The sequence below is a fragment of the Dama dama genome, chromosome 5 (assembly GCF_033118175.1).
Source record: "Dama dama isolate Ldn47 chromosome 5, ASM3311817v1, whole genome shotgun sequence".
NCBI classification, from domain to species: domain Eukaryota; kingdom Metazoa; phylum Chordata; class Mammalia; order Artiodactyla; family Cervidae; genus Dama; species Dama dama.
Window position 1 is genome coordinate 18,710,380 of NC_083685.1, and position 22,720 is coordinate 18,733,099.

The 22,720-nt window shown below is 36.0% G+C and overlaps 1 protein-coding gene across 1 annotated transcript in view; it reads right to left on the reverse strand.

The window, feature by feature from the left end:
• Window positions 1-22,720, reverse strand: part of IFT81 (intraflagellar transport 81) — a 90,842-nt gene that overhangs the window by 57,677 nt on the left and 10,445 nt on the right. Inside the window, exons 6-11 of the mRNA XM_061141944.1 lie at window positions 21,271-21,336; window positions 20,846-20,956; window positions 19,736-19,820; window positions 12,850-13,013; window positions 11,459-11,554; window positions 3,014-3,160 (exon numbers count right to left, since the gene is read on the reverse strand). Coding sequence (XP_060997927.1) covers window positions 3,014-3,160; window positions 11,459-11,554; window positions 12,850-13,013; window positions 19,736-19,820; window positions 20,846-20,956; window positions 21,271-21,336 — 669 coding nt within the window. The remainder of the gene's footprint in view (window positions 1-3,013; window positions 3,161-11,458; window positions 11,555-12,849; window positions 13,014-19,735; window positions 19,821-20,845; window positions 20,957-21,270; window positions 21,337-22,720) is intronic.

The following is a 22,720-nucleotide window of genomic DNA, read 5'->3' on the forward strand; positions in this document are numbered from 1 at the left end:
CCATTTTATTGCCATATCAGTTCAGTTCAGTCGCTCAGTCGTGTCCGCCTCTTTGTGACCCCATGAACCACAGCATGCCAGGCCTCCCTGTCCATCACCAACTCCTGGAGTCCACCCAAACCCATGTCCATTGAGTCGGTGATGCCATCCAGCCATCTCATCCTCTGTCGTCCCCTTCTCCTCCTGCCCTCGATCGTTGCCAGCATCAGGGTCTTTTCAAATGAGTCAGCTCTTCGCATCAAGTGGCCAAAATATTGGAGCTTCAGCTTCAGCATCAGTCCTTCCAATGAACACCCAGGACTGATCTTCTTTAGGATGGGCTGGTTGGATCTCCTTGCAGTCCAAGGGACTCTCAAGAGTCTTCTCCAACACCACAGTTCAAAAGCATCAATTCTTTGGCACTCAGCTTTCTTTATAGTCCAACTCTCACATCCATACATGACCACTGGAAAAACCATAGCCTTGACTAGATGGACCTTTGTTGGCAAAGTAATATCTCTGGTTTTTAATATGCTGTCTAGGTTGGTCATAACTTTCCTTCCAAGGAGTAAGCGTCTTTTAACTTCAAGGCTGCAATCACCATCTGCAGTGATTTTGGAGACCAGAAAAATAAAGTCAGCCACTGTTTCCACTGTTTCCCCATGTATTTGCCATGAAGTGACGGGACTGGATGCCATAATCTTAGTTTTCTGAATGTTGACCTTTAAGCCAACTTTTTCACTGAGATTTCACTTGCATCAAGAGGTTCTTTACTTCCTCTTCACTTTCTGCCATAAGGGTGGTGTTATCTGCATATCTGAGGTTATTGATATTTCTCCCGGCAATCTTGATTCCAGCTTGTGCTTCTTCCAGCCCAGCGTTTCTCATGATGTTCTCTGCATATAAGTTAAATAAGCAGGGTGACAATATATAGCCTTGACATACTCCTTTTCCTATTTGGAACCAGTCTGTTGTTCCATGTCCAGTTCTAACTGTTGCTTCCTGACCTGCATACAGGTTTGTTTCTCAAGAGGCAGGTCAGGTGGTCTGGTATGCCCATCTCTTAAAGAATTTTCCCCAGTTTATTGTGATCCACACAGTCAAAGGCTTTGGCATAGTCAATAAAGCAGAAATAGATGTTTTTCTGGAACTCTCTTGCTTTTTTGATGATCTAGCAGATGTTGGCAATTTGACCTCTGGTTCCTCTGCCTTTTCTAAAACCAGCTTGAACATCTGGAAGTTCACAATTCATGTATTGCCATACAGTTGTTCATAATAGTCTCTTACCATCCTTTGTATTTCTGCATTGTCTGTTGTAACCTCTCCTTTTTCATTTCTAATTTTGTTGATTTGATTCTTTTCTCTCTTTTTTCCTTGATGAGTCTGGCTAAAGGTTTGTCAAGTTTGTTTATCTTCTCAAAGAGCCAAATTTTAGTTTTACTAATCTTTACTATTGTTTCTTTCATTTCTTTTTCATTTATTTCTGTTCTGATCTTTATGATTTCTTTCCTTCTGCTAATTTTGGTATTTTTAAGTTCTTCTTTTTCCAGCTATTTTAGTTGTAAAATACTCCCATTTCTTAAAGCGATCTGTAAGTTAATGTGTTTTTTTTTTTTTTGCTTCACCACTCGGCAGGCAGTCTTCAGTTACCTGACCAGAAATCGAACTTGTGCCCCCTGCAATGAAAGCCTTCAGTCCTAAACACTGAACTGCCAGGGAATTCCCCTGGAAGTGGATGTTAAAAGCCAAAGAAATTTTTCAATCAAGTGTTGATTCATGAATTCTACCTCCTCAATAAACCAGAAGGTAAACAGAGAGGCTACAATCAAAAGCACCAGAGGAAAGTGGTGCTATGGAAACAATTCATTTGTGTTTGGCATAGTGAAGATTCACTGCCAATTTGTAACAGTATGAATTCAATAACTTTTCAAAGCCAAAAATGAGGTTTGGACCTGAGCAGCTTTCCCCAGTAGCTTTTGCTGAGGACTAGTAGCTAATATAACATAAAAAAGCTGTTAGAGGTGGTAAAGAGATGCAATGTATAGGAACTAAAATATGACCTATCACTTGTTTTGCTAAAAGAAAAAAAGAGCACTGAGCTGAAGGCAAGATATTTTGCTTCATTAATTTACTCTTTCTTGAAATAACTTCATAAGAAGGAGATGGGATTTATATTTTTGATGCTTAACTTCAACCATCTATAAATGACAGTATTACTTGTCCTACTCATCTCATGAGTCTGACAGAAGGATAAGTGAAATAAGAGCTGCTAAATCATTGTTCAAAATGTAAAGAGACAGCAATGTAACACATAATTGTATTTTTTAAATTTGTAAGCATTTTTTAATGAAGTAATTTTAATGCCAGTCCCACTGGCCAAGTACACATTATTGATGAAGTAACCTAGTGATATTTTCTCAGCCCTTTATGGAATTATATTTATCAAAAAATATGAATATTTGCTTACCTAACAGTTCCTACTCATTTGGTTTCACTTTTATAACCTAATACTTATAATAAATCCAATATAAATCCACTTAAAAAGTGAAAATTTGGAACATTATTTCATAAAATCACTAAAATTCCTGTCATTACATATCAAGCATATCTCAATATTACTGAAAAGAGTTTTCAGTTTTATTTTTATTTTAAAAAATATTTATTTTTATTTTATTTATTTGGCTGCACCAGGTCTTAGCTGCAGCATGCAGAATCTTTACTTGCACATGTGGGATCCCTGACCAGGGACTGAACCTGGGCCCCCTGCATTGAGAGCATGGAGTCTTAGCCATTGGATCACCAGGGAAGTCTCAGAGTTTTCAGTTTTAAATAAATAAGTTTCATAAAGTAAATGAACTTCCTATTATTTTATCTTTCTTTTTTAAAATTATTTTTTTGGTTAAAGGAAAAATGCTTTACAGAAATGTGTTGGTTTCTGCCAAACATCAACATGATGAATGATGTCCCATTACTGACAAACTAAAAAGTAAAAAACATTAACCATATTCTCGTCCCATTAGACATCTCAACTTACCTCATCTCCCTTCAAAACTTCAGTGCCATCAAATTCACGGGTCTGATTTGTCTTCACTGACACTTCTCTCTCTAGGTTGGCTAACTTTTCCTTTGCTTCCTGAAGTTCCTCAGCTTTGGCTTCTTTTTTACGAGAAATGATAGATGCCTAATTGAGCATTAAATAAGAATGTAAAATGAGACAATCAACTTTCTATTATTTTCTGAAATTATGTATTTTTTAGATTTTACTGACTGAGCTAAATTTTCAATATCAGGTCGACTTCTCCCGACAATACCCTTTGCCCTACCACCTGCTATCATGAGTTTGATATTTAGTATGAGTATGCTGTATATATATACACACACACACACATATATACACATATCCCCTTCATAGATCACTGCCTTGTCATGGCAGAGAGGCTTGCATAACTCTGAATCTATGAGCCATGCCGTGCAGGGCCACCCAAAATGGGCACATCTCAGCAGACAGTTCTGACAAAACATGATCCACTGGAGAAGGGAATGGCAAACCATTCCAGTATACTTGCCGTAGGAATCTCATGAACTGTATAAAAGGCCAAAAAGATATGACACCAAAAGATGAGTCCCTTGGGTCTGAAGGTGTCCAATATGCTACTGGGGAATGGAGAAGAATTACCAATAGACCTAGAATGAATGAAGAGGATGGGCCAAGGCAGATACAACACTCAGTTGTGGATGTGTCTGCTGATGAAAGTAAAATCCGATGCTGCAAAGAACAGTACTGTATAGGAACCTGGAATGTTAGGTCCATTAATCAAGAACATTGGATGTGGTCAAGCAGGAGGTGGTAAGAATAAAAATTGACATCCTAGGAATCAGTGAACTAAAACTGACAGGAATGGGTGAATTTAATTCAGATGACCATTGTATCTACTACTGTGGGCAAAAATCCCATAGAAGAAATGGAGTAGCCCATATAGTTGCCGAAAGAGTAAAAAATATGGTACTTGGGTGCAACATCAAAAATGACAGAATGATCTCTGTTTGTTTCCAAGGCAAGCCATTCACTATCACAGTAATCCAAGTCTATGCCCCTACCGATGCTGAAGAAACTGAAGTTGATCAGCTCTATGAAGGCCTGGAAGACCTCCTAGAACTAACACCTAAAAAAGATACTCTATTCATCATTAGGGATTGGAATGTAAATGTAGGCAGTCAAGATAAACCTGGAGTAACAGGCAAGTTTGGCCTTGGAGAAGAAAATGAAGCAGGGCAAAGGTTAACAAATTCGGCCAAGAGAATGTACAAGTCATAGCAAATACCCTTTTTCAACAACACAAAAGACAACTTTACACATGGATACCACCAAATGGTCAATACCCAAATCAAACTGATTACATTCTTTGTAGACAAAGATGTAGGAGAAGCTGCATACAGTCAGCAAAAACAAGATCTGGAGCTGACTGTGGCTCAGATCATGAGCTTCTCACAGCAAATTCAGGCTTAAACTAAAGAAAGCTGGGAAAAACACTAGGCTAGCCAAGTATGCCTTAAATTCATATGAATTCACAGTAGAGGTAACCAACAGATTCAAGGGACTAGATCTAGCTAACGATATGCCTGAAGAACGATGGACAGAGGTCCGTAATATTGTACAGGAGGCGGCAAACAAAACCATCCCAAAGAAAAAGAAAAGAAGGCAAAGTGGTTATCTGAGGAGGCTTTACAAATAGTGGAAAAATGAAGAGAAGTGAAAAAGCAAGGGAAAGAGGGAAAGGTACATTCAATTAAATGCATAGTTCCAAAAAATAGCTAGAAGAGCCAAGAAGGCCTTTTTCGATGAACAATGCTTAATAATAGAAGGAAACAAAAAAAGGGAAAAGACTAGAGATCTCGTCAGGAAAATTGGAAACATCAAGGAAGAATTCCACCCAAAGATGAGCACAATAAAGGGTAAAAATGGTAGAGACCGAGTAGATGCTGAAGAGATCAAGAAGAGATGAAAAGAATCCACTGAAGAACTGTATAAAAAAGATCTTAATGAACCGGGTTACTATGATGGTGTGGTTAGTCACCCAGAGCCAGACATTCTGGAGTGTGAAGTTAAGTGTACCTTAAGAAGCACTGCTGTTAATAAAGCTAGTGGATGCAATGAAATTCCAGCAGAACTATTCAAATCCCTAAAGGATGATGCCATCAAGGTTTTACATTCACTGCAGAACAATGCCTGCAGTATAGCTGCTGCCACTCCCTAAGGACAAAGGGATGGAAAAATGTAGGATGTTGGCCCCAGATAGCTGTGTAAGTTGCTCAGTCATGTCCGACTCTTGGTGACCCTATGGACTGTAGCCCACAATGCTCCTCTGTCCATGGAATTCTTCAGGCAAGAATACTGAAGTGGGTTGCCATTCCCTTCTCCAGGGGATCTTCCTGACCCAAGGATCGAATCTGGGTCTCCTGCATTGCAGGCAGATTCTTTACTATCTGAGCCACCAGCGAAGTCCTTGGCATTCATTATGTCAGCAAATCTGGAAGACCCAGCAGGAGCCACAGGACTGGAAAAGGTCAATCCTCTCACCCCAATTCTCAAGAAGGTTAGTACCAAAGAATGTGCTAACCATCGGACAATTGCACTCATTTCCCATGCTAGTAAGGTCATGCTTAAAACCTTGCATGCTAGGCTTCGGCATTATGCAAACCAAGAACTTCCAGATGTCCAAGCTGGGTTTAGAGAAGGAAGAGGAGCTAAAGATCAAATTCAGTGGATTATAGAAAAAGCAAGGGAATTTCAGAAAAACATCTCTGTTTCACTGACTTTGCTAAAGCCTTTGACTATGTAGATCATGACAAACTTTGGAAAGTTCTTAGAGAGATGGGAATACCAGACCATCTCACCTGTCTCTTGAGAAATCTGTATGCGGATCAAGAAGCAACAGTTAGAACCCTGTATGAAATAACTGATTGGTTCAAGATTGAGAAAGGAGTACAACAGGGCTGTCTGCTGTCACCTTGTTTGTTTAATCTATATGCTGAGCACATCATGAGAAATGCTGGGCTGGATGAGTTACAGGCTGGAATCAAGATAGGCAGGAGAAACATCAATAACCTGAGATATGCAGATGATACCACTTTAGTGGCAGAAAGCAAAGAGGAATTAAAGAGCTTCTTGATGAGGGTGAAGGAGGAAAATGAATGAGCCAGCTTAAGACTAAATATTAAAAAAACTAAGATCCTGGTATCCAGCCCCATTACTGCATGGCAAATTAGAAGGGGAAAAGGTGGAAGTAGTGACAGATTTCCTCTTCTTGGACTCCAAAATAACTGCGGATGGTGACTACAGCCATGAAATCAGAAGACAAGTGCTTCTTGGCAGGAAAGCAATGACAAACCTAGAGAGAGTGTTGAAAAGCAGAGACATCACTCTGCCAACAAAGGTCCGTATAGTCAAGGCTATGGTCTTCCCAGTGGTCACGTTTGGTTGTGAGAGCTGGAATGTAAAGAAGACAGAATGCGAAAGAACTATGATGCCTTCGGACTATGGTGCTGGAGAAGACTCCTGAAAATTCCTTGGATAGCAAGACCAAACCAGTGAATCTTAAGGGAGATCAACTCTGAATATTCACTGGAAGGACTGATGCTGAAGCTGAAGCTCCAGTATTTTGGCCATCTGATGCGCACAGATGACTCACTGGAAGCCTCTGATGCTGGGAAAGATTGAGGGCAGAAGAAGAGGGCATCAGAGGATAAGATGGCTGGACAGCATCACTGATGCAATGAACATGAATTTGGGCAAACTCTGGGAGATGCTGAGGGACAGGGAGGCCTGGCATGCTACAGTCTATGGGGTCGCAAAGAGTCAGACATAACTGGGTGACTAAACAACAACAATAATAGACACATACACGTATATTTATATATGTATCAGGCTGCACCACATGGCTTGTGGGATCTTATCTTCCCTACCAGGGGTTGAACCTGGGCCCTGGCAGTGAAAGCACCAAGTCCTAACCACCCCACCCCCCAACCAGGGAATCCCCTGCAATGTGCATTAAATAGCAACCTTAAAACATTTTGGAAGGCAAAATATAGGATATATCAGCAGAGAAACAGAAATGCAATAGTAGTAAAAATACTACTTGACAAAATAGTTGACAAAAATACTAGTTGACAAAAAAAATTTGTCAACTAACACTGAAATGCCAATGAAAATATCTTCTAGGTAAACCCAGAAGCTAACACTAAGTCTGCTGTTTTTCTGCATGGTTGGTTTCCTTTCACAGGAATAAAACAAGAATGCTTTATTCCCCAAACTACAATACAGATCATCCTATCTAAATTCAATATCCATACTTTTAAAATAAAATGTTAAAACACTTATTATATTTGGGGCATTCTAATAAATAAAATGCAGATTGAAAATTATACATCTGATTCACCAGAATTATACAAATGTTTACACAACCCAGATGGCTGCTCTTAGCCATAAGTGCAGCATTTATGGATAATGTAGCATTAGCAACTTGTGGGGGATTTCCTTAAATGAACCACGACTGTACTAGGTTAAGAAAGACATTAGCCAAACTGTCTTCTCCAGTGAAATAGTACAAATATTTTTATCAAACAAATTTTATAAGAGAGGGAAATCTTTAGTGCAAACCCTTTAAACAATTCTCCCTGTTTAAAAAATGAAAATACACGTGACATGAGAATACAGATGCTCAACCTTGCTTATAGTAAGATTATGTGAAAAGATGATCAACCTTGTTTATAGTAAGATAAATAAACATTAAAACTATCATAAAATACCATTTCTTATCTACAAGGATAGCAAAAATCTAAAAGTTTGACAACATACTCTACTGGTGAGGCTGTAAGGAAATAGGTGCTCTCATATACTGCCATAGGAATGTAAAATGCTAAAACCCCTATGAAGAGAAATTTGGCAATATCTAGCAAACTTACATACACATTTACTGTTTGATGTAGCAATCTCACTTCTGAGACTATATCCCAAAGACATACTGACAAAAAATGCAAAGACATAAACAAAAAGCTATTTATTGATGTATGATTTGCAATAGCACAAGAATGGCAACAACCCAAATGTTCATCAACTGGGGATTGGTTGAATAAACTGTGATATACCCACTCAATGGAGTATGTCTGTGAACAGAAATAAGCATATCCACTACAGTGGATACAAAAAAGACAGATAATAACAAGTGTTGGTACAAATGTGGAGAAATCAGAACCTTCATACACTGTTGGTGGCAATGCAAAGTGGAACAGCTTCTTTGGAAAGTAGTCTGGCATTTCCTCAAAATGTTACATACAGAATTATCATTGAACCAACAATTGCACTCATATGAGTATACTCATGAGAAGTGAAAATTTATTTTCAAACAAAAACTTGTATAAGAATATTCCTACCAGCATTATTTATAACAGCCAAAAAAGTAGGGACAACCCAAAACGCTCATTAACTGGCAAACGGAAATACAAAAGGTGATATATCTGTATAATGGAATATTATTCAGTAATAAAAATGTTTAAGCACGTAGAAATACATGCTAACAACAAGAAGTGAAAGCGTCAGTCACTCAGTCATGTCCGACTCTTTGGAACCCTATGGACTGTAGCCTGCCATGCTCCTCTGTCCATGGAATTCTCCAGGCAAGAATACTGGAGTAGGTTGCCATTCCCTTCCCCAGGGGCTCTTCCTGACCCAGAGATTGAACCCTGGTCTCCTACATAGAAGGAAATTCTTTACTGCCTGAGTCACCATACATGAAGGAACTTTAAAAACAGTATGCTAAATATAAGAAGCCAGCCACAAAGGACAACATATTATATGATTCCATTTATATGAAATGTCCATGACAGGGAAATTTATAGAAATAGTTTGGTCTTTTGTAGATGACTGGGGCTGAGGATCTGGGGGAAAATGGGAAGTGACTGCTAATGGGTTCAGGGTTTCTTTTTTGGCATGATAAAAATGTTCTAAAATTGATTAATGGCTGTACAGCTCTGATACTAAATATCATTGAATTTACAGCTTAAATGGGTGAATTGTATGGTATGCGAATTATATCTCAATAAAGTCATAAAGGAATAAAGATTATTCTACTATACTATTCAACAGCATATATTGAGAAAAAAAGCAGTGCAAACAAAAGTGTGTATAATATGCTCTTCTTTCTCTAAGGATGGAAATATATGAATATATATATAATATTATTTTTAGTGTAATAATAAACTTGTGTGTAACATATGGACTAAAGAAAATGATGAATTATGTTGATGCCATTAGGGGATTTGGTTCCCAGGAGAATAGACAACCCTGCACTTTCAAGACACAGATTCCAGTGTCTAGTCATAGGTCAATTTAAAAGGATGAAGAATATCCACCATTGGTCACACTACAGGAGGCTAGGGACGATCACATTAAAGTGGGTGGGGCTTTTCCATCCAGATCAAACAAGTAGGAAGTGGGGTTTACTGTGGGATCTCATAAACCACAGAGAAATTAACCTAATCATCCTGGCTCTTTTCCACACTCTATCCTGCAGGACAAACATCCTCTACGCAGTCAGCGAAAGAGTGCTTGGAAAAGAGTCATAATAATTACCCAATATTTTCTGGATAGAGCTCTATATGCTCTTCTACATATTTCTTTCACTCTAAAGTTGTTCTCTGAGGAACCAGTGTCTTATTCCAATCATGAGCCATGCTTCTCTGATGGCCTCTGATATGAGGCCATCTACTCAGCAGGAATGAATATTGTGAATTTAGTCGTATTCAGAGAAGCTATATCAAAAAGACTGCTTGCCATAAATAATTGAGCAAGACTGTTTTGCTATAAAAAAATATTGGTCAGAATGGCCCTGTCTGACAGCAAAGTAAAGATAAAAAAGAAGCTGGCCTAACTTCAACTCCTCTACACTCCAGGGAACGGCAAAATACCAACTAGAAAGTATTCTTGAAAAAAAAAAACAAAAACACAACCTGTTCAAGTTTCTAGTTCTAATATATAGGAAATACAGGACACAGAAGAACATTTTAAAAGGACACCATTCAGTTGCAATCAACAAAACATCAACTATGGGAAATGCTATATGAAAAATAAATTTCTTCAATAAAAAACTACAAAAAAATTATTAAATAAATGGATAAATAAGTAAGGAAGAGAGTCTATAGATTAAGAGAGATTTAAACATCAAACAAATGCCATGTACAAATCCTGTATGGATCCTAATTAAAACAAAGCAACTAAAAAAAAAAACAAAGAAAAAGAGACAAGGAAATCTGAACATTGATTGGATATTTGCCAGTATTAAAGAATTATTAAAATTTTTAAATATGGTATGTTGTTAAGCTTTTGAAAAGCTTTTCCTTTTTAGAGATACATTCTGAAATATTTACATGTGAAATAATATGAAATCTTAAATTTACTTCAAATAATCCAGATGCAGCTGGGGGCTACAGATGAAATAAGAATGGCCATGATAGCTATAGCTGAAGGACACACAAGGATTTATTTGGACTATTTTCTCTACCTTTGTATATGGTCAAAATTTTCCATTATAAAAAGGTTTTAAAAAAATTCTAGCATCCTTGAATAATGCTTTGTTATGTAGCTCAGTATTTTCAAATTGGCTGTCATTTGAATCTTCTGTCTAGCAAGACATAACAACATATATATCCTCATGATTTAATACTTCTGTATAAAATGATAAATGCCTTAGCCCTAAAATTTAATTTACTCTGTATTTTTTCAAGCTAACTTTAAACCTGAAAAAGTATATTGCCTTTAGTTCATTAGGACTTCCCTTGTGGCTCAAGCAGTAAAGAATCTGCCTACATTGTAGGAGACACCTAGGTTCGATCCCTGGATTGGGAAGATATCTGGAGAAGGGCATGGCTACTCACTCCAGTATTCTTGCCTGGAGAATTCCATGGACAGAGGAGCCTGGCAGGCTACAGTCCATGGGATCGTAGAGTAGGACACTACTGAGCGACTAACACTTTGACTTTAGTTCGTTAAAGATTAGAAATATTTATTTCTGTCACTTGAGGTAAGCATTCACATAAAAAATCAAATTTCACACTCACAGATATAAACACAAAGAGAACTATCACCACAGTTGGCAGATACTAAGGAAACTGAGCATTATCAGATATATCAGATTTCAGACTTGAACATGCATCTTTGTGGCTTTTCCAGAAATTCTCTGATTTAATCTGGAGATTAACAATGACAGAAGAACCTTTATTCTTTACTTCCTTCTCACTTTAAGACTAACGCAGACTGTGGTGTTTATGAAGATATTCAATAACAAGATTACAGATCAAAGTATGTGAGCCAAAAAGAGTGGTCTTAAGTGTGTTCTTGGGCTTCCCTGGTAGCTCAGACAATAAAGAATCTGCCTGCAATGCAGGAGACGTGGGTTTGGGAGCCAAAAATCTCGAGAGGTCTTACCTGTTGCCTATATAGTGACAGTTTGCCTTCAATTGGTTCATTTCTCATCATTTTCTTTTCAATCAGCTGATTGATCTGTGTGTTTATTTCACTTATCTAAAACAGTATGAAAATAAAAAAGGTTAAAAACCCTGGCTATAATTACCTAAATTAAGGGACATCTGGTCAAACAAAGCTTTGAATTGACAGTTGTTATTATCAGTGATTTTGACAGGAGGATCAGTCCTATTAATACCATGGATGGGTTGTTACAATTACTTTGAGTCAATCTGCATTTCATGGTTCATGCTACATATTTACAGAATTGGATTAGTTACACGGATTTAACCATCCATGTCTACATTATCCTATTCTATATGAAGTATTTAAATTATTTTTAAAGACAATTTCTAAAAATCTGAAGTTATCCCTTCACCTAGGCTGTGACTTTTCAAGTAATTAAGTGATAAAGCAGATCTGGACTAACATTACCCAGGGATTTAGTACAAGGAATTTATGAACCCAGCTGACAGTTGACATGAATGACATCTAAAAACCCTTTCTGTTCGAATGAATGATCTGTGATTCTATGACAGCTGTCATTATCCCATTCATTAATCTAAACTTTTCTCAAATGTAAGAAATGTAATAAAACTGAATAAAGGCAATAGAAGCATATAGTCCTATAAGTTTTTTTAATTATATGACTTTAATTATATGACTTTTAATTACACGACTTTCAATATAACTATCCTTTGAAAAGACTAGAATTTTCCTGCTAATCCTATGAGATCAAATTTAAGCCAAATCTGAGTTGGACAACTAATTTCTAAACATAAATTAAAAGAATTATGTATTTAACTGTAGTGGTTATTAAGCCCATTAATGTCAAAATCCTTCAATCAATTTTCATGATATTTAATTATTATTTAAAGAAATAAACACTTGATTAGTATTTTATTTTTAAGAATCAAAAATGCTATGATATTAGGTTTCAATGAACATTACAAGAAAGTTTAATAATTCCAAAGTAGGCATAAAAAGCTAATAAAAGCCATTAGCTTTAAGTACAAAATTGCTATATTATTTTTGGAAATAAAAAGTAATCATTTAAAATATTTTTTAAAATTTGTCATCTAAGTGATTATATTATAAACATATAAACCTATGAGTCAACCATATGCATTAATTTTTCTCCAAGTTACCCAGTTTCCTAATCAGTTGTGGATTAAGTAACAACATCATGTGTTATAATTTCTCATAAAGAACAATTCCTTATAAGAGCTGTCAACTCTTAGCACAGGTTAATTTCAGAGTCAAGAGCAGAACACTATAGAAGCAGTTCACATAATTTTCACGGGACTGGAGAAGAGATAAAATTGGGAGCTTATAAAAAGGTGATTGTTACTTACTTTAGATTCAAGTTCAAGAAGATCAGAATGGCCCATAGCAGGCTCTGAAACCACTTTTTGTAAAAAATGCAATTCTTTTTTCTTGTTCTCTAATTCTTTAGGAAATTTTTCAGTTACCATATATGAATTAAACTTTATCTCCTCCTCTAGCCTCTTCATTAAACCTATAAAAATTAAATAAGTGATTATTCAGCCCAACAGAGTAGGTACAGTGATCCTTTCTACATTTTAAAACATACAACCTGGAGAGACTAGGTCTGACTCTGTGACCCCACGGACTGTAGCCCACAGGCATTTTCCAGGCAAGAATACTGCAGTGGGCTGCCATTACAGAACAATAAAGGATTGGCCATTGAAACTTTTTTATGTTAATCAGAATGATAATAAAGGACAATTTACATAGAAGAATATTTAAATTACAGAAAAAGTAATATTATGATATTCCCAAATTACCATCTAATTCTTTTATACTCCACATTATGCAAGAATAACATTTACAGAGCCAAATATATTGCTGGATCATATTTTGTCTTCTATGTATTTAAGGAACCCATGAACCAAATGACAACACAAATGAAATCTAATCCAGGTTACTTCCTCTGTAAGTAGTCATTTATTCTTCTTTTGCAGTACTTATGCAATTTATATTTCTATTCTAATACTTCACAAATCCTAATAATACATTGTAATTTTTAGGTTTAAACCAATGAACACATTACTAAAGGTACAAGTTAAATTCTGAAAAAGAGAAATTATCTACATTCATAAACATTTTCAGTTTTCCACATTTGGTAGTTTTGATTTCATAAAGTATTAAGTTTACAGTTAAGTGACAACTTAGATTATATTTTTAAGATTTAATAGTTTTCTTATTCTGGCAGAGAGCACAATTGTACACATACACAGATTTTCAGTGAATAATGATTTTGTTATAAATTCCCAGCCTCAAGAGCTTTAAAAAGTTTATTTCAGAGCTTTCCATTACACATCTACAAATTCTGGCTTGACTTTTTAAAACACCGGATTTCCGGTTTAAGTAATCTACGTACGTAGATTGCATAATAAATTTGGACCAAAGCCTTAAAATTATTTTTAGTTCTCCTGAGCTAACCATGTATTAATGGGTAAAAATTTATTAATGGCAAATTCACGAGTTTTCCATTCATCCCTACAATTTCCCATCTCTTTTTTTAGGGACTGGGGAATGGAAGGGAAGAGAGTGTTTAATGAATCACTATAATTAGGCAATCATTCCTATATGGTTTCCAATTAACTCTACACCCTGGCTTCTTTGGCTGTTAGATGACCAGTTTTTCCATCTTCAAGTTCTTAAACATATCGCATGTAATCCAGAGATGCAAGAAATAAAGTCTAAAATGTTTTTAAAAGATTTTAAATTCTTAAATATCATTTTGCCTATTTTAAAAAGTTCCTAATTCTAGAAAATACAAACTAATCTAACTAACATAACTAAACTAACATAAAGCAGGTCAATGGTCGTCTGAGGAGGGTGAGAGGGACAGGAATGAGATATTACAAAGGAAATGTTTTGCAGTGATGGATATATCAATATTTATATTTTGATTAAGGTGATAGTTTCATCAGGGTATACATATGTCAATACTTAACAAGTGTATACTTTAAACATTTGCAGTTTATTATATGTCCATTTAACCTCAGTAAAGCTGAGATGAAGTCAACATAAAAACAGTTTCTGTCACATTTTAAATCTTTCTCTTAAAAATTTTAACTTACACTTTGAAGTAAGCCAGAAAGATAAAGAACATTACAGCATACTAACACATATATATGGAATTTAGAAAGATGGTAACGATAACCCTATATGCAAAACAGAAAAAGAGACACAGCAGTACAGAACAGACTTTTGAACTCTGTGGGAGAAGGTGAGGGTGGGATGTTTTGAAAGAACAGCATGTATATTATCTATGGTGAAATAGATCACCAGCCCAGGTGGGATGCATGAGACAAGTGCTCGGGCCTGGTGCACTGGGAAGACCCAGAGGAATCGGGTGGAGAGGGAGGTGGGAGGGGGGATCGGGATGGGGAATACGTGTAAATCTATGGCTGATTCATATCAATGTATGACAAAACCCACTGAAAAATAAATAAATAAATAAATAAGGGAGAAATTGAAAAAAAAATTTTAACTTATACTTTGAAAAGTGGACATATTTCTATGCAATTTTTAAAAAATTATCTTTCAAAATCCTGGTGAACATGTATATGTATGGCTGAGTCCCTTCACTGTTCACCTGAAACTACCACAACATTGTTAATTGACTATATCTCAATTCAAAACAAAAAGTTTGATAAAAATATGCTGATGAGATAAATATAAGGTCACTAAGATCTCAGCAAACATTGTGATTAAAAACCCTCTGAAAACATCTTGCTGATCCTACCACAACTGAATAAGAAGCTTCTTTTATATAGTAAATCTCAGGAATATGTAGAATATAAAGATAAATTAACTTCAGTGAATGTTTTATAATATGGCTGTTACTCGGAAAAAATACAAATTACACTATGACACTAAAAATACTTTCATGTTATTTAAGCAAATAGAATTTTTTTGTAAGCGATTTTTTGTTACTAAAATATTTAGATGGGCCTTATTAAACTAAATACCTGAAGCAATTGAACATCTGTTTAATTTACTCTTTTCCTAGTCTGCTGAATATAATCCTTAAGACTCTGCTTCCCAGAACAATGTCAACAAAGCAGGGACTGAACTTCCTGCTCCCCATTCCCTGTCAACCCACAAAAAACACATATTGCACAAATAATACCTTATTTTAATATTTTTAGCCGTTTTTTCTTCCTTGATTCCCCTCCTACCTGTGGAAAAGATAATTTTCTTCCTATGCAGGGTTAGGGTCTCTACCTTTTCCTCCCAAGTATTTAACAGATTATTTACTACATGCTTACTGTGCAAATCTGTGTGCTAAGGCCTGAAAATAGAATAATTATGACTTCATGACTAGCCCAGAGTTTAGCTGAGTCAGTCAGGTATGCCAACAATTAACATGTTATGGTAACTGCTGTAGAACATTCAGTGAAATACCTGAGATACAATGGGAGCATACAGGAAAGGTTGCTACCGGTTCTTACCTTTTCCTCCTGAATCTTCACATCTTCCTTGGTCTGACTGACTCTTCAGTAATGTAAACACCACTACACCACTACCATCCCTCAATCTATGCATAGATTTCTCAATCATTCCCACACTCCCTCCCTTGCCTTCTTTTCAAAGACAAGCAGTCAGAAGCCTGACCTTTTATCTCTACTTCCTCCATCATTTGCTCAGCCCACTGCACTGTTGTTTTAGGTCACTGTGCTTTAGCATGGAATGTCTTCTACTCCTCCACCTCTGCAGCATTAAGTTACTCAATCACCACACCTCCAGGAAGCCATTTGACTCTGTGTTAGAGTAGCTCAGACGGTAAGGAATCTGCCTGCAAGGCAGGAGTCCCGGGTTCAATCCCTGGGTTGGAAAGATCCCCTGGAGAAGGGAATGGCAGCCCACTCCAGTATTCTTGCCCAGAGAATTCCATGAACAGAGGAGCCTGGCAGGTTACAGTCCATGGGGTTGCAAAGAGTCGGACATGACTGAGCGACTAACACACGTACTGGAGTTTGGTGCTCTTTGCCTCTTTCTTTTCACTGAAGCTGGGCTCTATCAGTTTATTTGTCATGCTGCATTATCATTGTCCACTGCTTGTCATTTCTCTATTAGCCTGTGAGCACTTTAATAGAAATAGCTTTGCTTTCTATTCCCAGTACTTAGTATAGAACCTGACATGGAGCAGATGTTCAATAAACACTGAATTAATGGACTGAGCCAATTGTTTCTATTACTACTTAGCAACACAATTGATTTTATTATTTAGCAGAATCTACTAAACCATCTCAAGAGATGCCCCCAAAGAGAACAAATTTTATTTGTCCATTTTATTACTAAATATGTATTTCCTGACCTCAAAATTCTATTTAGTCTATAAAGCCAAAGCAAAATAAAGTCTATCTGCTCAAATAAAAAATGAAATATTACTAACACTATAAGTACCTTTGGATATTCTTAGTTACCAGAATTAAACCATAATAGCAAGAAATATTTAACCTAATGAAATTGAGGATGACAGACACTGAAGAAACACATGTTCAGGTTAACATTTTAAATTGCAGTAAACTGTGCTGATCAATAAGTTATTTTTCTGCTTACTAAATCTTTCAATTCTTCTACACATTACTTTCATTTTCAAAAATTCACTATTAATAGTAAGTTCTAAAAATTTCTTAGCAAAGACAGACATATGCAAACAAATTTCTTGTTGATATTAATTTTTAAATGTGTATAATTTAATGAATTTCTTTTGAAGATTTATCTTAATTTTTTACACTAAAGATGTGAAGGAACCTACATCAAATCCAGAGAACATATACTAAAAAGTTATACTGTATATTATAGTAAGGAGTAAAAAAGCACTAAAAATTACTTTCTTTTGTCCTAAACATTCTCCTAAAAAGTGAAAACCTAGTGAATAAAGAATCAAATGATGCCAAAAACTACATGTACAACAACTTCCAGGTATTGCTTGAATCTGAATTTATGATTGAGAGGAGTGACAGATTTCATATGGTTAAACAACTCAGTCATGTCTCACTCTTTGCAACGCCATGGACTGTAGCCCGCCAGGCTCCTCTGTCCATGGTATTCTCCAGACAAAAATATTGGACTGGGTAGCCACTGCCTTCTCCAGGTGATCTTCCCAAGCCAGGGATCCAGGGATCAATACTCCTGCATTACAGGCAGATTCTTTACCATCTGAGCTACCAGGGAAGCCCAAGAGATTCTATGGAAAGTCATTAATTAACATGTATTAACCATACATTTTATGGGGAATACTATAGTGGTTTCTTAAATGTCAATTAAATGTGCCATATTTCTTTGATTTTAAGATGCTATCAATTATAAGACATCATCAACTAAATTAACAAATACCATGTGAAATGTATACATAAAGTGCAAGACATATCCCAACTGCAAAAACAATTAAAATGTTAAAGATCATGTGTCTAGAATCAAGGAAATACTGTATTATCTTTTTAACAGATTTACTGAGATATAATTTACCATATAGCCATAAAATTCATCTACTTAAAGCATACAGTTCAATGGCTTTTAGTATATTCACAGAATTGTATAATGACTACCACAACCAATTTTACACCATTTTAATCAGGTTTCAAAAGAAGCCTCTATGCCCACTAGCAGTCTCCTATCCCCCATCACCCACCCACCAACCAACACCACTGTCCTCATCTACAATTCCCCAACCCTAGGCACTCATCACTGATTTACATCTCTATGTATTTGCTTATTCTGGAAATTTCATACAAATGGGATCATATAATAAGTTGTCTTTGTTTCACTTAGGATGTTTTGGGAGGTCATCCATATTGTAGCATGTATCAATACTTCATTCCTTTTATTGTTGAATAAAATTCCATTGTACGGTTATGCTATAATTTGTTTATTCATTCATCAGTTTAGGGACATTGATGTTGTTTTTAAATTTTGGCTATTATGAAAAAACCCTGATGCTGGGAAAGATTGAAGGCAAGAGGAGAAGCAAGAGTAGCAGAGGATGAGATGGTTAGATAGCATCACCAATTCAATGGGTATGAATTTGAGCAAACTCCAGGAGAAAGTGAAGGACAGGGAAGCCTGGCATGCTACAGTCCATAGAGTTGCAAAGAGTCGGACGTGACTTAGCAACTGAACAACGACATTATGAACAACACTGCTATGAACATGTGTGTACAAGTTTTTGTGTGGACATATGTTTTCAACTCTCTTGGGTAGGAATAAAATTGCTGAATCATATGGTAACTCTAGGTTTAACATTTCAAGGAACTGCTGAACTGTTTTCCAAAGTAGATGAATCATTTTACATTTCCACCAGCACTGTATGCAGGTTCCAATTTCTTCACAACCTTGTCAACACTTGTTACTGACTGTCTTTTTTATTATAGTCATTCTATGTATTATATACTAGAGTATAATGTTTCCTAGAACACTTGAAAAATATTCTCCAAGAGCTGGATATTTACGTGCAAATATTTCTCCAGTACAAATGAGAATTTTTTACTGCTCTTTCAGTTTACATCATCTCCCTTCTGATGAGCAAGAACACCTTAAAAATGCCTAGGATGGGTTTGGTGGTATAATCTGGGATTGCTGTTCAGTTGCTCAGTCATGTCTGACTCTTTGCAACCCCATGGACTGCAGCACGGCAGGCTTCCCCATCCTTCACTATCTCCCAGAGTTTGCTCAAACTCATGTTCATTAAATCGATGATGCCGTCCACTCATTTCATCCTCTGTTGCCCCCTTCTTCTCCTGCCATCCATCCTCTATGTAAAGCTAATGTAACAACAGAGCCAGAGATACCCATTTCAATAGCATAACCCAAAATATGAAAAGCATTCAGTTTTAAGGATCTAGCATTTTATTCCTTTTCTTTATAGCCCTGGCACTAAAATGATATTTACATCTTTTCTATCCAACTTTTTCATAGCATCCATTCTAAGTAACTTATACATTCACACACCAGAGAGCCTCCCTCCACCATGGTTTCCACTACCTTCACTCTCTGACAAAACACTGAAAGGGAATTAAAAGCCCCTAGGTGAACACTAAGGATGTCTTCACCAGGCTGTCACTTACTAGCTAGGAAATGATGCCCCAAAATGCTGACCTATCACTTGACAATAATCAGGTCCCATTAGTAAGGAAGACTACTGATTTAAACTGATATTCTCACTAATATGATCACCTATATCAGACAGTAATTTCCACTTACTTTCAGGTGTCGCATCTGCTGCTGCATGTCGCATACTTTTCAGCTGGTTTTGTATTCTTTGCAGTCTCTGCACTGCATGAAATAGCTTTAAAATACAATTACATCTATTACTTGCTTATTCTGCTGAAACCTACCATTTATATAGACAAGCAATGAAAAATACAAGTTCTACATAATTCTTTCAAAGGGAATAAATAATAAGAACTAAGAAATTACTAAGCTAAAAATGTAACTGCTTTGCTCAATACATTTTCAAGTAAAACTTGAAAAAAAAGCTTTTGGAAATGTTTTCTTTAGTTATTTGTTGAATTTGGTGATCAAGGAAAAATGCATGTTAAAGAAATATTTGTACTAGGCTTTTCTGTTAAAACATGGTTTTCTTTATTCCAAGGAATGCTAACATTCTCAGAGATGATGTCTGAGAATCAGAAAGTGAAGCTAAGGAACCATTCAGGGCACGGGCAAATGCAGCTTACTGTTCTAATATTATGATGCCAAGCCAAGTTCCAAAAGAGCCAAAAACCTAAACTGCCCATTTAGTAGGAAATGAAGCTGATTTGAAATACAATTCTAATACACAAGTCCACTCAGTTTTAAGATAGATTTTTAATAAAATAAAAGAAATACTTTCTGGCCAAATTATTTTTTTCTTTAAGGCAAAATCAAAAATGTGGAGTACGTGTGATTTTGAGTCTTTTCATGATTTGCTTATTTGCCACTGGAGTAAAACATAAAAAATACCATGATTCGTGGAATAAAATAGACGTTCTCATACAGTCTGAATCTCAAGACACCCTTTAGAGATTCTAGAAGTTCTATTAACAGTTAATCTTACCGCTTAACATTACAATGGATATTCTGTAATGCTGGAACAACATAAGTTAAGCACGGCCCAAGAGATAGTGCATAGATATGTATGAAGAATAGAAACCCAAAAGATGGTTTTGTTTTTGCTGTTGGTACCATGCAATACTCTTTAAAAGAGTATTTCATCATGTTAACAAAGGGAAACATGAACATCCTCAATTCTGAAAATCTTCCTCTTAATACCTGAATGATCAGAAGAAACTATTTCTTTCATCATGACAATATAAACTTTCATGTGGGTACCTGATTTTTTTGTTCCTGTTTCTGTTGTGCAAGAAATTCTTCTCTCTCTTTCTCAACTCGAAGTTGCCTTGCTATTTTCAGCATCCTCTGATGATTCTGAACTGTCTCCACCTACAGTAACGGAATAAGTAGTATATGTTACTGTCAGGTTTAAGAGAGACATTAGCATGTCACGTGACCCAGACATTCACTTATAATTTCCTTTTGGTAAACAGCATTCCCTAGAGATGACACTAAAGTTTCAGACTCCAGGGCCTTGAAAGCTTTGGGCTGCTGCCTAGGGAGATTCCCTTTCTATTCATGTTATTTGACTCCATCTTCAGACGTACACTTATGCCTTGCTTAACCTTTACTTGCTATTCCTAACTCTTTGCAAGTCCTTGGGACTGAGGGTCAAAGTTTTACAGTGCTAATTCTTGCCTTACCCTTTTCTTCAAACGTTCAACTCTCTTAATAAGCTGATCCTTTTCTTCCTCCATTGCACTGATATCCTAAAAAGCAGTCAAGAAGACATTATAAGAAAAAATATTCTTTGTCTGTAGAATTCAGATAAGGTTTCCATATGATTACACATTTACCACTTCCATCACTTATAACCAGAGCATTAAGAAACAAAGATCCTCTTTTGGAAGAAGTGCATTTCTATCTGCCACCCACCCTTCCTCTCCAGGGTTCTTTATGCAGAGTAATTTATTTGGTAGCTTGGTATTCATTTAGAAAAGCAACAGGATATAAAATAGTAAGGTGAAGCTGCCAACTAGCCCATTTGTGTTCTAATTCCAATATGGACACATGATTTTTCAAAAATCTTTTATAATGGATAGTGTGCAGTTCTAAAAACATGAACAACAGCTGCTGACATCCCATCTGCTCTGTTAAACACCAAACTTTATGTTCTGTCAGTTTTCCAGTAAAATTATTTTTAAGGTTATAGTGTTTTCAATATATAAATTTGTGTATGATTTTGTCAATTAACCAATTCCCTTTCTAAAAATAAAAGATTTCAAAAAAAATATTTCCACCAGCTCCACAATTTTTTCTAGTGAAAACAAAACAAGCAAAAAAATCCTTGCTAAACCTCAAAAACTAACAGACTAACTCTCATAGTAATAATGAAAGGAAAAATACACATGGTGGTCAGTATTGCCAGGATCTGGGGAAACAGGGACTGTTGTTATTGGTGGTATTGTCCTGAAGAATAATTTCAGAAGTCTTAAAATAAATGTGCATACCTTCTGGCTCAGTAATTTTACCCATGGGAATCTATAAGGATTCTCATAGATGCTAATTCTATCTAAAATTTGGAAATGACCCAAATGTCTAAGGATTATTAAGTGAATTATGGCACAACACAATTAAAGTTACTAAAAATTATGCAGAAGAATGCTGGATAACATGAGAAGAAGTCATGATATGGCATTACTTGAAAGCAGACTATGACATTTATATATAATACAATACCAAGAAAAAGGTTTACATATATTCACTAAAATAGCAGTAAAAGTTACCACAAGAACATGGGATTTTAAGTGAATTAGTTTTTATTTTTTGCTTAATCGTATTTCCTTACAAAGAATATGTTCAAAAACACTCTGGTAATAATTAATACAATTAAAATCACAGACTCTGGGTTATTTTATCATTTCTGTTTACTCGCATGGCATAATGGAGGAACAGTAGATGGGTATCTATCACCTTTACTCTATACTTTGTGATAAGTATCTACTCACGGGTCTTTCTTTTCTATTAGATGTGACTTCATCTTTCATTTCTAATACATTCAACAAACTCTTATTGGAGACCTACTACATGCAGGGGACTGGGGATAGACACTGGGGATATTGTCATAGATAAGATATATAGACATGGTCCTCA